The sequence below is a fragment of the Varanus komodoensis genome, unplaced genomic scaffold (assembly GCF_004798865.1).
Source record: "Varanus komodoensis strain SLA01 unplaced genomic scaffold, ASM479886v1 scaffold21, whole genome shotgun sequence".
NCBI lineage: Eukaryota > Metazoa > Chordata > Lepidosauria > Squamata > Varanidae > Varanus > Varanus komodoensis.
In genome coordinates this window covers 4364735-4377180 of record NW_025335589.1, presented here as the reverse complement: position 1 = coordinate 4377180, position 12446 = coordinate 4364735, and the positions used below count along the sequence as shown (strand labels likewise).

At 47.1% G+C, this 12446-nt stretch overlaps 1 protein-coding gene across 7 annotated transcripts in view; it reads left to right on the top strand.

Annotated features, from left to right (window-relative positions):
• Positions 1 to 7108: 7108 nt before the first annotated feature.
• The window catches only part of LOC123023827 (mastermind-like protein 3), a 99724-nt gene continuing 94386 nt past the window's right edge, over positions 7109 to 12446 (top strand). For all 7 annotated transcript variants that reach the window (XR_006414815.1, XM_044430875.1, XM_044430874.1 and 4 more), the window contains exon 1: positions 7109 to 8840. Coding sequence is in view for 6 of the 7 variants with exons in the window: in XM_044430875.1 (XP_044286810.1) it covers positions 8382 to 8840 (459 nt within the window). In the remaining variant the exon portion in view is untranslated. The remainder of the gene's footprint in view (positions 8841 to 12446) is intronic.

Here is a 12446-nt window from a genome sequence, read left to right as displayed (position 1 = left end):
GTGTCTCACCTCGTATCCAAGGAAGGAAGGGAATGCTCAGGAGGGTTAAGGAAGGAAAGAAACTGCCATGGTAGCATGTAGGCCATTCTTCTTTGCCTTGCTTATTCATTTCCTCGTATGTGAACTCCTGTGCCACTTTGGTGGTGCTGACCATGTCCCTTGAGAGTTGCACTTGTTGCCTTTGTACTTGTGAAGGGGGCATACTGCCCACCAAATGTTTGGCAATGGCAGTTTGTCCTCTGTTGGTTTGTTCCCTGGATCTTCGCACTCTTTAGCTACAAGTCTTGGTTGCTGTTGCGGTGGTTCCTCAGTGAGCACTTCACCAGCTGCAGCTGTGCCTTTGGTTCCCGCCCCCAGCCTCGTCTCTCAGAAAGCCAGTGAAGGACAGGTTGCTTGGCTCTGAAGAAGCATACCAAGTTGAGCATGGTGGATGGTCACTAACCTGCGTTCTTTGGGTTCATGCTGCAGTGTTGCCAGCCTGGATTCTTTCTTTGCAAGGGGAGGAAAATATGTTGGGCTGTTTGTATTATTGGCATTAATTGGACATTATTGGCAAATTTGTCCCCTGAAGGTGGAGTGCAGGCTGGTTGCAGCAGAAGCAGGGATGCACTGTAGGTTCAAAGTAGAATAAGTTTTGGGGCAGCCCAGGATTTGGGTGTCTTGAAATCCTTGCACATGGGCTCTGCACATATGGGATGTCCTGGAGAGGATTATATGTGCAGTATAAGGCTCCATATATATCTTGACTTTCCTGGAGTCAGGGAGGTTGGAGACTGGCAACTCTTCATGGGCCACTATCAGCTTCTCTGTAGGTGGTTGAAAGGAATTCTGCTGCTAGTGATATGACTGGCCATCTTATCCCTCTGATTTTTTCATAGAATGGCAAGTTGCATTGCTTGACACCTGGCCATTTGTTGTGATTTTCTTAAATATTTTCTTCAGGCCATACTACTTCTCCTTATAATAGTATCCCTATAGTAACATCTTCATGGAAAGCCAGGGGAACAGTTTATTGTACCTGGTATTCTGGAAATACTCCTGGGCCCCTGGGCTAAACCAGAGATCTATGAATATGCCTAGTCAAGCCTATTCTGAAAATGTGTGCAAACTCTCTCACACACTTGGCTAGGCCCCCAGGTACATGGCAAGCAGACTCAGGATGTGTGCATGGAGGGATCTTGATGGTGAATGGTGGTGAAGACTCTGTCCTCTGCAGGAACCATGCTGTTGTCCAGGGAACAAATGACCAGAAAGCAAATGTTGTGGCTTTGTGGGCTGCACCTGCTAAAATACTTGCACCCACTGCTTTTGGCCTAAATTCTGATCCCCACAGACAGAAAGGGCCACTATGAGGAAGGACGTATGAGAACTCTAGTGGCTAGGAGCAATCAGCTATCAGTAATGGGAATATTTCCGCAAAAATGGGTGCTGGTAATATCAGCATATATTTTTCAACAAATGTTAAGCAGTTTTATACACAACATAATGTTATAGAATTGTACAATATGAATTCCCAGATGACTGCATAAATTGTGCTTTCCAATTAAATATAGGATATATTATATTCCAATAAAAATATAGGCACCTGCCCCCCATATTAGGGTATATCCTTTAGGAAACATTGCTCTTAGGGAGGGGCAGAGGAAGGATGACTTGGAGGCACAAGTAATAGCGGGAAAACAGGCCTCTTCAAAGTTGCTGTGCAGATTGCATGCAGCTGACTCACATAAAAGAGCAAAAAATGAACTTTGCTAAAAAGCAAAGTGGCAAAGGATTGTGGGACTTGGGGGAGGAGATTGTGGAGAAAGGGGGAAAGGTGTAGGTTGCCATAGCACAATATGTTGCTAGGCAGCCTTTGGTTAGCTAGATCATAGAATCATAGAGTTGGAAGGGGCCATGAAGGCCATCAGGTCCAAGCCCCTGCTGTTGCAAGACACCAGGTTACACCATCCAATTCAGATGGTTTGTAATAAGAGGTGCAGCTGCTTTTTTCCTTTCCTTTTTTCTTTTTGGCCATTATTGCCCAACAAGAAGCCACGATGAAATTGGTCTTCCAGGTTTGGACAACAGGACAACCTATGAAAGCACCTAGGAAAAGGCATGAGTTGTCAGGGTTGCTTACTTGTGAAAATTATGTGGCCCAGCATATGGCCTGAAAACACACAAGTCATCCATCAAGCTGAAGCTAAGCAGATCTGGAGCTGGCCTGAGCTTGGAGAAGAGACCACTTGAGAACTGCATGTAGCCACCATGAGTTCCACAATGAGAGAGAGAGATGGGGTATAAATATACATAAATGAAAACATACATGCATAAAATTAAGCCACCTGATTCTATATACACCAAGTCTGAATGACACCACAGCCCACCATGGCTAGCAGCCTACAATGGCTTCTTGTATCCTGCAAACCAGGTTCATGTGATCTTTTCATTGTATAGATATCACTTTATTATCCTAAGCTTTAGTCCTTCCATTTTTAAAATGTGTTGTTGGTGCATTTTAGAGTGTTGTACAGCTATCATCCTTTGCTATTGCTTTGGTTTTATTCTGTGGCTGTTTTTATGTATTTTAGATTTTGGGGGCACGTTTTGTTCTTATGTTTGCATTTTATTTATTTAACTTCCTTTTCTACCACCCCAAGAACTTCAGCTAATGGGTGGCATAGAAATTAAGGGTGACATCCTATGTAACTCAGTAAGTAGCAGGCACCCAACTGAGTGCTAGAGAAGTGTAGAAGCTAAGATTGCCTCTGTGCTCCTGTCACCCTTCCAAAACATTTAGGTGGCTGATCTTGACTGCCTAAATATATTCCCCTCCTCATAAGAAGGAAAGGCTGAGGCACTGCCAGGCGTCTTCAAAGGATGGTGGTGTCTCACAATGGTGGTACCCTGACCAGCTACAGGGACCTGTTGCAAGGAAAGAGCCATATCAGCTTCCATGGCAGAGGGAGGGTTGTCCAAAGATGGATTCCCCAGTGCAACCTTGCAGGGCTTTTCTGAAATTAGAGCAGGGACGCTTATCCTATGGTTGGCTAGACACCATCTACTGGCTGTAGAATTGTACCCTAAATGTAGAAAGTAAAATAGATTGACTAATAACCTGACTCATTAGCTGCTTTATATAGCTGTCTCTTGCCTATCTGCTTCCACTCCTTTTGAGTCCTTTTTAAGACATGGATCCAATATCAACTTGTAAGAAATTCAGTCATTACGTCTTAAGCAGAGTTGAATGATTCTCATATCTTTATTCCTTTCTGCCAAGTAATGCACTATAGCAATTAATACATAAGACACTAGGCCATATTCAGATGAGGCCTATTGAAGTGACATTAAAAATGCACTAGCTTAAATGGCTTTTGAATTGGGCTTGCAGTGCCAACAAAATAAAAGTGAAACATCAAATGCTAATATTATGCATTTGTACCTGGGGTTTGTTTATTTGAATGTAACAATTTCCTATCTTGAAAACCTGACTTTCCAATGCTACTTGCTTATTTAAATTATGAAAATGAACAGTGTTATATTCCCTAGGTGCAAATTGGTATAATGTACTGAATAACACATTCTTAAAGCATCAAGCTGCACTTCAGACAAGTTTTTTCTGGGTCTCAGGATGCAGTTAATCTCTCTCACACACACTCCACACACAGAGTTACTAACAAAACTGAAAATCTGAAATCTTAAAGCAAAATACTTTGGCTTCCACCTTCTTTACCTGCTTTCTTATGAATCAGCATGTCCTGTAGCCAAAGTGTCAGTTACCAAACAGAGAAGAATGAATGAATGAAAATATATTCCTCCCTCCCTCCCTCCCTTTCCCCCTGATGTGAAAGCAGCCACTGTTGCATTTCCAGGCATTGTGACACTCAGTATGTAATCAATATTAATATCTATGTCATTTTTTGTAGTACAAAATGGCCAGGCAGCTCTAGGGGGCACCAAGATTGAAGTGCACAAATACATGTCAAAGGCCCATTCACACCTGGTCTCTGGCCCACTTATCTGTAATTTTACTAAAAGTCTTATTAATGTCATCCAATTAGCTATGCAATAAAAACATTCACACCAGGCTGCAACTGCTGAATGCCTTCTCATGTCCTAAGATCAGGAGAATTACAGTGGTGGTGGTGGGGGGGGGGGACAGAATGGACCATCCACCTAAGTCTTTTCAGGAACATCCTGGATCATAAGCTGTTCATGCAGGCGCATCTTCATGTTATCACAAGCCTAGTGAGAGGGGACTGTGAAACTTTGAAAATGGTAAACAAGGGGGAAACCACAATGGGGCAAAAGTCTTGAATGTGATATGGTAAAGATTTATAAATCTTCTTCCAGAGATTGCATTACAGATCTGGTCACCTTTACTGTCGGCCACTTGTTTATTGCTTTCATATTGTTGCAACATACCATCAGTACTCCCTGGTAACTTACGGGCAGTAAATATGTGGTGGTGTTGACTGAACTGTTTGAAGACACCCAAGGCAGCAAGGGCTCATTTTAAATATTGTATCTTGTTTCAGAGTTTACACACAGGAATTGATGGTCTCAAGAAGCAAATGAAATATAGCTCCTCTGTTGATCCCCTAATCCAAGACAAGCCATCCTATATACTAATAGCAAATTTGTTATCCAAGTCTGAATTCTTAGGTAGTCAAAATAGGTCCATACATGGACAAAAAGGCTTTGGTAAGTATAGGAGAACCTCAAGGCTTACAGGAGTACAAAAACAGCTTTAAGGGGGAAAAGCCAAAAGATGCAAAACAAAACAACCAGCCACACACCCTCCCAAACAGCCTGTGCTGAACTTCATAAGCACAGATTACTGACTGACCCAGGGGAGGGGGGAAGAAAACCAGGGGAAAAGGAAGGGAATGGAGTATCCTGGAAATAGCATGACTGGCTGCCAAATTTCTGAACAGGAGCACTCCACTCTGCAATACTTTATTGCAGGTCCCTTGTATATCATTAGCCAGGCTGTATGGCTAATAGAAGACAGTGGTTACTGTTGATCATAGTCTGTAAGAATTTCAAAGTTTTGTTTCCATAAGATACCATATATATAAAAAGTCTCAAGTAATATGTAACAGTATTTCCAGTGCTAATGAAGGCCAAATGATAGCCTGGAAAGTGGATACTGAAGTCTTCTACTTAACCTTTGCAGTTCTAGGAATGGAAATTACTAAAAGGAATGTTAAAGACTGGATAATATAAAAGAACGAAATATCCACTTTCAGCTACATTTTGGATTTCTGACTTGTTCTCCAACCCTAAATTAATCACTGAAAAATATTGAGGGACAATGTTTTAAATATTCAACTGCAAACAAGAAGTGTGTTTTCACATGTTTATTTTCCGCTGCTTCTCCAAAAAGCCCAGTATGCCTCATTGATTTGCTTCCATTTATTCTAACAACTCTCGTGTTAGGTTGAAACGTGATCATGACGGAGTGGAAGGTCTCTGACCTTCCATATACTATACCACACTGGCTCCAATATGTAGCTTGCCAATCCACACAGGCAAGTCAACAATTGAAGTTCTGCACTGTATTCTCTGAACTGAAATTTGCCAGAAGAATATAAAAGACAGGGCCTTTTGAGTCATTGCACCCTTGTGCAAAGAGAGGCCTGTGTAATTTCCACTGCTCAGTGGAAACACGGTAATTTAGCAGGGCTTCTAGAGAGGGAATAATCTTGATTTCTGGATGGCTTGCATTTTGTTGCTTGATTGGAAATTTTATTGTATTGTCTGATGTGTGTGATGAAATGTGAGCTATAAGCATCTAAATAAATATTTGGACTGTTGTCTTACAGAAAAAAAGTTTGCATAATTCTGAAGCAATCTAGCTATAAACAGCTGTGGATACCCACAAACCAATACAGAGTTAAGTTGTCATAAAGCAAGAGTCTAAGCATGTTTACTCACAAGTAAATTATACTGAGTTCAGTAAGATTTACCTTCTAGGATTGCAGCCTAAAACTTACTGGAACTCTGTTGGATCTTACCTGATATCAGAATGCAACATTATCACTGTGGATTTAATGCACTTATGAAGTAGGCTTAAATACCTAGGTTCCCTAGTTATTTGCATTCTACAGTCTTAAGAACTCTGCATGGAAAGATCCACTGTTTTCTTAGAAAAATTTTCAGCCTCATCTTTTCTTTTTTAAGACTAGAATGTTCAGATCTGTTTTTGGATGCTACCCAGGGGTCCTTGTTGGAAACATTCTTATTTTGTAGTAATTTAAGTAACCAATATATATGAGTGCAAAAGGTGAGTGAACTACTTATTTAGTTTTTTGCCTGCTAGAAAACTATACAAAACAATGTACTTTAATTAATGGTAATTAAAATTCACTATGTTTCCACTTCTTGATTACTTTTAATTACTGGTTCCACCAATGAACACCATCTAACATCACACACCATGTATATCCCAGCGATTATGCCCAGGTTCTAGGGATCATTTAATTTCCTCCTTGGCCTGATTTATGTTATTTCTTGCATCATTAACTGGTGAGATTTTTTACTTCTGCTACTATGGCTAAGGCAAAAACAAAAACAAAACATCAGGGCAGTTACTGTCAGCGTAACCAACCTCTTTCACAGGGTTCTTGTAAAGCTAGAAGTGGGAGGAGACAGACTTTCCTTTGCCAGTCTCAACTCCTTGAAGGGAAGGCAAGATAAAAACGTAATGAAGGACAATAAAGTAACATTGAAGGAATGATATAAACTCTGTGTTCCATAGAAAATACATGTCAGGCTGAGACTGTCTTTAAGCAAACCTGTGCATAAGTTTGGTCGAAAACAACACGCATCCCCTCCCAAGGACTGCAGCGCCCAAGTTATTTCCCAACGGCTGTTTTGAAATAAGGGAGGGGGTGCTTATCGAGGTTAATTTTAAACCTTTCTTTACTCTTCCACGTGGAAAAGGCTCTGAAACAAGGCGAGCACTGAAGCTGCCCTTCCTTTGGTGTGGCCGTGCACAGGTTCTACAACATAATACGTAACAATTTAGGCTAACGTGAGACACAGCTGCAGCTCGCGCGCAAGCTGAATAAGGAAACCGGACACAAACAGCGCGCACATTACACACACACCCCACACGCGACCAGGTCAAAAGTTGACTGCCTCGCCAGCTTCCCCTCGGATCTTTCTCATTCCGTCCTGGCAGTTCTGATTTTCCGTCCAAGGTAACAAGTAGCGTCAGGGCTCGCGAGGGACTTAGCCGGGGATCGTCGTGTCCGTTCCTGCTGGCTAAAGGTCCGGGCCGGATTTTGCACCTTGTCCCCGGGTCTGCCTCACGGCCTGGAGGAGCTGGAGCTGCTGCTGCTGTTTATTGAGCGCTCTTGTCCTGGTATCACTCCGCTGGCATGGAGGAGGAGGAGGTGGAGGAGGCGAGCACTTGATCATTGTGATGGTGGCAGGAGGAGAAGCCGCAAGCAGAGCTCAGCACTAGTCTGGCTCTGTGTGCGTGTGCGCGCGCGCGTGCAGCAGCAGCAGCAGCAGCAGCTCGACGTACGTTTCGCAAATACTTCAGCGAGCTACTTTTGCGGATTGTTCACGTGTTGACTTCCCCCAGCTTGAGGATATGCTTTTTAAGGTTCCCGTTGAAAAATACAACTGAGCAGCTAAAGTACTTTTGAGAACACGGTGCGGCATAAACACCCAAACTTTTTTTCCTCCCCACCCCCGGAAAGAAAACACAATAAGAAAGCGGCGTTGCCTGTCTTCCGATGGTGTGGAGTGTGAGTGTGTTGTTGGGTGTGTGTGTGTGTGTGTATGCAGTATGCCCGGTGTATGCCTGCCCTAGGTGTCTTGTGAGTGTGTGTGTGCGCGCGCGTGTGGATAGAAGTGTGTGTGGATAGATTCCTGTCTATATGCACGCATGTGGGTGCGCGTCTCTGTCTTGCTTTCTTGTTTTAATACATGGGGGATACCGAGAAGGTTTTCGTCCGGAATCTGTTTTGGAAATGATGGATTATTTAAAGGGGGACTGATCTGATCTCTTCTCCCTGGAGTTTGCAACCGAACTGCTGCTGATCGGTTTGTTGGGATTCCTTCTGTGTTTGTTGATTGTGTCTGGCGATAACCTTACAGCACCACCTCCTGGGTTTGGGCTTTTTTGGTTTTCTTTCGGCATTTGTTTGCCCCCTCCCGCCACGCCGGAGAGGATCGACAAGGAGTGGGAGAGAGGGAGAGGATTTTTCCCCTTTTTTTAAAAATCTGAACAACCCTAAACATTTTGTCTGCGATCTACTGCTTCCCTCTCCATGGTCCGGTAAAGCGCGTCCCAACAGGAGGACCCCCGTGTTTGTGCCTGGTGTGTGGCGCCCGCGTGTAAAAGGAAAAGTTATTCCAAAATAGTGTGCACGGGGAAGGAGATGGGGGATTTTCCAACCCCCGCTGCCGCCGCAAATGGCAGCAGCATTTGTCTCAACAATAACCTGAGCAGCAGCCTCGGCGGGGCCGGTATCGGCGTGAATAACGCTCCCCACGGCCCTCCTCCCGGTAACAGCACTACTCATAGCGGCGGCGGCGCTAACGCGAGCAGCGGCATTCCCAAGCACAGCACCGTGGTGGAGAGGCTCAGGCAGCGCATCGAGGGCTGCAGGAGGCACCACGTCAACTGCGAGAACAGGTACCAGCAAGCCCAGGCCGAGCAGCTGGAGCTCGAGCGAAGGGACACGGTGAGCCTTTATCAGAGGACCCTGGAGCAAAGGGCCAAGAAATCGGGCACTGGCGGCGGCGGCGGCGGCAACAGCAAGCAACAGCATCCCAGCAAACAGCCTCAAGATGCCGAGTCTTCCACGGCGGAGCAGAGGAACCACACACTGATCATGGTAAGGGGGCGGGCAAGGGGGGCTGGAGGGCGGCTGCTACTGCTGAGCGCTTGTGGGTTGGCGCGCTCTCATTCGGAGTTCTCGCTTCTCGCCTGAACGGATGTAGGAGTTTGGGAGGGGAGCGAGCGAGCGAACGAGCGGGATGCTTGGCTGAAGTCGGGGAATGGGCGGAGAGAGGAAACTTTGGTCCTATAACTAATAAGGGAATCCAGGAAGCAAGACGAACTGTTTGGAGGGGAGTTGAAACCTCTGCGCTGGTGGGGACGGCCAAGGCAGTGTCATCACTCGCCTTGCCAGTTCCTGACAGCCTTTGAAACAGGAGGCAGCTTTTCGCGTTAATCTGCCACCCAGGAAACGACTCTTCACCTCAACGTCCCCGCTTTCCCCACTTGCCGGCGATTGACTAACAAATAGCTGGGGCCTTGGGCTTTTCACGCCTTGGAAAAAGCAGCACATTCTGGAGCCGCTCCTCTTGACAAGTCTCGGGGATGTTGCGAGGCAGCAGGGCGGCACGGGAAAGACCGGGGAGAGAATGCGCACGTGTGCATCCGCAAGTGTAGGAGCGTGTCTGAAAGGGTGCTCGCTGGCTCTTTAAATCCAGCAGAGGGAGAACTCGTGGGCTGGCTTTGCCGAGCGGGAGTGACAGTCCTCAGGAAGAAAAGTTGGGCAGGTTCCTCGTGCGCATGCGTGACTGTGGTGCGGCGCGGCCCAATCAAGTCTCTCTAAACTAGCCCAGCCACTCAGCAGCCGCCTGGGCTGGCTTTTTTTATTCTAAAGTTTCCTCGGCCTTTTAAGAGGCTTAGAAGAGAACAGTGAAGGGGAGGGAGCTAATCTGCTGTGGCGTAATGACTGCTCGTAGGAAGTGGCGCTTCATAACACACCCAGGCTATGCCAGTGATAAAGAATAAAAAACCGATGGGTCGCAGAAGCGCGTCTGCAAACAATACGCATGCCCCATAGGTGACATGTTCCTATTCAGGCTTCTCTTGAACATCTTCAAGGAAGGACAATCCGCTGCTGAGCCGCTTTGGTCAAAACGATTAGGGGCAACCCCCGTCCTTGATACTCAACCCCCGGTTGGTCTTAGTCCCCTTCAAAAAGGTCTGCGAGGGGAGTCGCACAGTGGAGTCACGCTGCTTTATAGATCCGTTGTCAGTAAAGCCGCTTTCCTCCTGCCTTATAGGTGTAGCCAAGTAAAGCTAGTACAGTTATAGAAGAGACTCAGATATTATGCATTCGGTGCTTATGGTTGAGTGTTGCTTCTCCGAATCCAAGCTAATCACGGGCGGAAGGCGAGCATTCTTGATACAGTTTGCAATCGTGCTCTAGGGTTTGTTTACTTAATGTTCGGTGGATCTGATAAGCCTGCATAACCGGGTAACCACTTATAAAACTTCTCCTGTTTTCTTACAGGAGAAAGAAAACTCCTAGAAAGCCAGTTCTGAAAGTATAGTTAGTGAACATTAACCTTTCAGTAGTAGCTTCCAAGATTGCAATCCAAAAGTCGCTTACTGTGGGAGTAGTAAGCCCATTGCACAGAGTGAGTAAACGTGAACAAGCCTGCCCTGCAAGTGTTCGACCAAGGTTTGACGTTGCTCAGCACTCCGAGAAGCATGTGCTTACATTTGAACGGGAGGACGGGCTGGCTGGCATGATTCATGGTCCATTTACTTTCCCCCACTTACGGCTGGTGTAAGAGACAGGAGCGGCTCGTTTCTTAGCCGGAAGCGAGCTGGAACAGCTCCCCCTCTGCGGCTGCCCACCTTCGGAAAGCCACCCAGCGGCAGCTGGCGTCTGCCTGACAAAGCCCTGCTGGTCCCTCCCCTCCGAAAGTGGGTGGGAGGCACGGAGGGCGCGGACTGACGGCGGGGTTAGCCGCAGTGGCAGCCCAGGAGCTTGGGTGGGTGTTGCGGCGACAAAGAGGCGAGGGGGGAGGGAGGCCGGGGATGTTGACACTCCTCTTGCTCCAGACTGCTGCCGCCCCGCCTCCTCCTCCCACGTCCAGAAAGGGACAATCGTGGCTCTGGGACTCTCCCCACGGCGCGCTCCCCCCCCCCCCCCCCTCCCCCGGGGCCCCCCCCCCCCCCCCCCCCCCCCCCCCCCCCGGTTCCCTGGTGCTGCCTCAACGCCCGCCGCCTTCGCCGCCGCGCGAAAGGCCGGCTCGGTCGCGACCGCAGGCAGAGCCCGGTGCCCCTTCCCCCGCCTCCCGGGAGCGGTGCGGTGCTTTGTCTGCCCTATCGACCGCTCAATGGTGCGGGTGGGGGATGAGCTCGACGCGACCCAAATTGCGCCCCTCCCGTAGGCAAACGTGATACGGCGCGCGTTCCTCCTCCTCCTCCTCCTCCTCTTAGGCGTGGAAAAACCGCCTCCCACTCTCCCCCCACCCCCTATTTCCTAGCTCTGCACTGGCCGGGAAGACGAAGCTGCCGCTGCTGCTCTTCGTTTTCCGCGGCGAGAGGGAACGCCCGTGTTGGAGACGGCGGGGTATTTCTCCAGTGCAGCCCTGAGGAGGAGGAGGAGGAGGAGGAGGAGGAGGGGTTGAGACAGGCAGATAAGGCGCTCATCCCGCACATGCATCTCACTCCCCCCCCCCCCCCCACCTGGCGTGCGAGCAGTCTGCGGAGAAAGACGCACGGAAAGAGGCTCGCAGACAGGGAGGGAGGGACTGAGGGGAATAGGCAGGAAGAAAGGAGAGAGACGGACGAGTCGGAGAAAAGCACAAAGGGAGGCACCTGACTCGCAAACAGGAAGCCGACAGGGCTGTGTATGTGATGTGGTTTTCTTGGCCCTTCCAGAAGAGAAGAGGCGAGTCTGAAAGCTTTCGTTCCCTAGCAGGATTTGGGCACAGTCCTAAGTTGCACCCCCTCCTCGCCCCATAATGGGTGTTCTTGGAACATAGAGTTCTCTAAGGACTTGGCCAGTGAGTGTATGCAAACAAAGCCTTTATATGCCACCCATCCCTTGCTTTAATCCTCCCTCCCCAGTTCCATAGCCAAACAATTTCTTCTCTATCCCACGTTTCAGATGGGATTTGGAATTGCTCTTGCATTTGCGGACTCTCCTCTCCGTGGGGGTTTCAACGTGCTGGGCAGGTCCAGTTTCTTTCCCCCACCCCCTCTGGAATGATTGCTTCCACCAGAAATAATAAACCAGATGTTGTAACATCTGTGTGAGTTTCCTTGATTTGACTCATATTGAATAACATCCCGGTATTTAAGTTATAGTCTTCACTTGAAGTTTAATTATTATTGCATGGTTTGTATTTGTGTCTAAAATACCCTTTCTAGGTTTCATTTCTGTAGCAGTTTTGAGTAGCAAAATACAGGGAAGTAGCATAAAGGTCATCTGTTATCTCTCATTACTTAAGATTTTAGACCTAAAGCAATGAATTGTTCCCCCACTTCACCCTTTCCCACCCTTGGTATGGTTGCCTGACCCAATTGCCTCAGTATGTCTTCTGAGTGAACATGGAGAAGATTTTACTACTCATCTCTAAAAGACAGAGTGGCTTAAAATTGTGTTATCCATTAAATCCATAGTTAGGGGCATTTATATTAAACTTTCTATATAATTGAAGTATACTGTATCAATGTTCACTGCACTGTT